Genomic DNA, 1,902 nt, shown 5'->3' on the forward strand with positions numbered 1-1,902 from the left:
CTACTGATTCTTCAAAACCGCCCAAGCATGCGGACATGGAAGTTTATCCATTTGAAATTTTCCGCAACTGCATGTTGCCTCTTCAAGGCACACTATATTTTGCCCTACCCCTTCAAACATAGTATATAACTGCTCCGTAGCAGGCCTCACCTGCAAAAGTTTTTTTTTAAAAGTCAAAGAACATTATACATTATTATACAAAGCTATACATCCTTATACAAGCAGTAAAATGCAAGTCAGCAGTGCCAAGCATCTTTTTATTTGATTCATTTTACCGTCATTTGCTCCGATGTAATCAGATTTTCCCGAAAGAGTTTGTCATACTTTTCGCCAAGCTCTGTAGATGTCTCCATTGCACTTTTTCTATTTTTGTTGTTCCATTGTTGTAATAAATTTGTCATGTACTCCAGCAATCGCATTACTGGTAACTCTCTAGCATCCTTGTTTGCTGCATTAATTGACTCTGCAATATTGGAAGTCATTACCATCGACCTTTTCACTTTAGAATATGCTCTAGACCACCTTTCGTAGCCAATTTCGAACAAGTAAGGTTGCACCCTTGGATCAATTTTGCACATCTCTGTCATATGGTACTCAAACTTCTCTATCGTGTAAGCTCTAGCCAAAACAAAGAAGATATCCTTCAATTGTTTGTGCTGTTTTTTGAATGTGCGCTTTATATTCTGCCATAAGTGAAACATGCAAATATAATGTGGTACTTCTGGATACACAACTTTTGTGGCATTGAAGATGTTTTCGTTTCTATCTGAAACTATACACATCCCTTCTCTAACACCAAAAGTACCCTTTATATGGACAAAGAACCACTCCCAAGATTTGTTATTCTCTGAACCTCCAATTGCATATGCAAGTGGAAGGATTTTTCCTGTTTATGCAAAATAGATATTAGGATTCAGACAATTATACAAATCTTATACACAGTTATACACAATTATACAACTTTATACAAACTGCAAATTTTATAAAAACATCAGCTGTGAAATCCTATACACTTTTATACATGAAACTACAACATTATACAAACTGCAGAAAAAGGTAGATGCAGTCAACTCACCAGCTCCATCATGTGTGCAAGCAGTCAATATGGTACCCTTATATGCTGCTTTAAGGAAACTTCCGTCAACATCCATTATCAGTCTGCAATGCTCCCAACCCTTGATAGATGCATATAACGAAACATATGCATAAAGAAAGCATCCATCTTCTGATTTGTGCAACTTTGTAACCGTTCCTGGATTTGTATGCTCCAACATATAAAAATACTTCGGCAACTCCTTATATGAATCACTCAGACTCCCTCTTATCATTGCCATTGCTATCAATTTAGCTCTCTATGCTTTCATGTAGCTCACTTCAATCCCGTGTTGCTTTTGTATGTCCTCTATTATATCATTTGCGGTGTAAACTTTTTTTGGATTAACATACTTGTCCTTGATTATACTAGCAATTACACCCGAAGTAGCTTGACGTTGTGTTAAGTATCTTTCACCATAGCCGCATGTGTGATTATTATTGTAACTTCTCATTTTGAATATGTTTGCCTTGAAAACGGTAGAAGATTTGAAACTCCAAGCACAATTGTCATCCGCACACATAAGGTGATACGCAGGATTAAAGATCATTCAACTTCTAAATATACTTGTATACAAAAACATAACTAGATATATACTAATTTTAATACCTATATACAAATATATACTACTTTATACATATTTATACATATATATAATAGAATATACAATTATTGACATACCTTGTTGCGCTTGATCTCTTCACCTTAAATTGGAATCTCTCGCGTACAGCCAAGTTCTTCATCACATTTATAATTGTCTCTTTATCTTTATAAACTTGATCATCCTCAACAAATTCGTTCAACATATT

At 35.0% G+C, this 1,902-nt stretch overlaps 1 protein-coding gene across 1 annotated transcript; it reads right to left on the reverse strand.

Annotated features, from left to right (window-relative positions):
• On the reverse strand, positions 1-1,334 carry LOC104242979 (uncharacterized). Its single transcript, XM_070173246.1, has 3 exons — positions 1,076-1,334; positions 276-886; positions 1-150 (listed from the first exon to the last, which is right to left on the reverse strand). The coding sequence occupies exons 1-3, from the start codon at positions 1,332-1,334 to the stop codon at positions 1-3; spliced, it is 1,020 nt and encodes a 339-aa protein (XP_070029347.1).
• Between the last annotated feature and the right edge of the window lie 568 nt (positions 1,335-1,902).

The sequence above is a fragment of the Nicotiana sylvestris genome, chromosome 4 (assembly GCF_000393655.2).
Source record: "Nicotiana sylvestris chromosome 4, ASM39365v2, whole genome shotgun sequence".
Classification (NCBI taxonomy): domain Eukaryota; kingdom Viridiplantae; phylum Streptophyta; class Magnoliopsida; order Solanales; family Solanaceae; genus Nicotiana; species Nicotiana sylvestris.

Bases quoted from the DNA above. Each gene is read 5' to 3' on its own strand.
- LOC104242979 (XM_070173246.1), bottom strand. From the start codon at position 1,334: ATGGCAATGATAAGAGGGAGTCTGAGTGATTCATATAAGGAGTTGCCG. The intron at 887-1,075 runs GTGAGTTGACTG...TTGCATAAACAG, and splicing joins TTGCACACATGATGGAGCTG to GAAAAATCCTTCCACTTGCA. The intron at 151-275 runs GTAAAATGAATC...AAACTTTTGCAG, and splicing joins TTACATCGGAGCAAATGACG to GTGAGGCCTGCTACGGAGCA.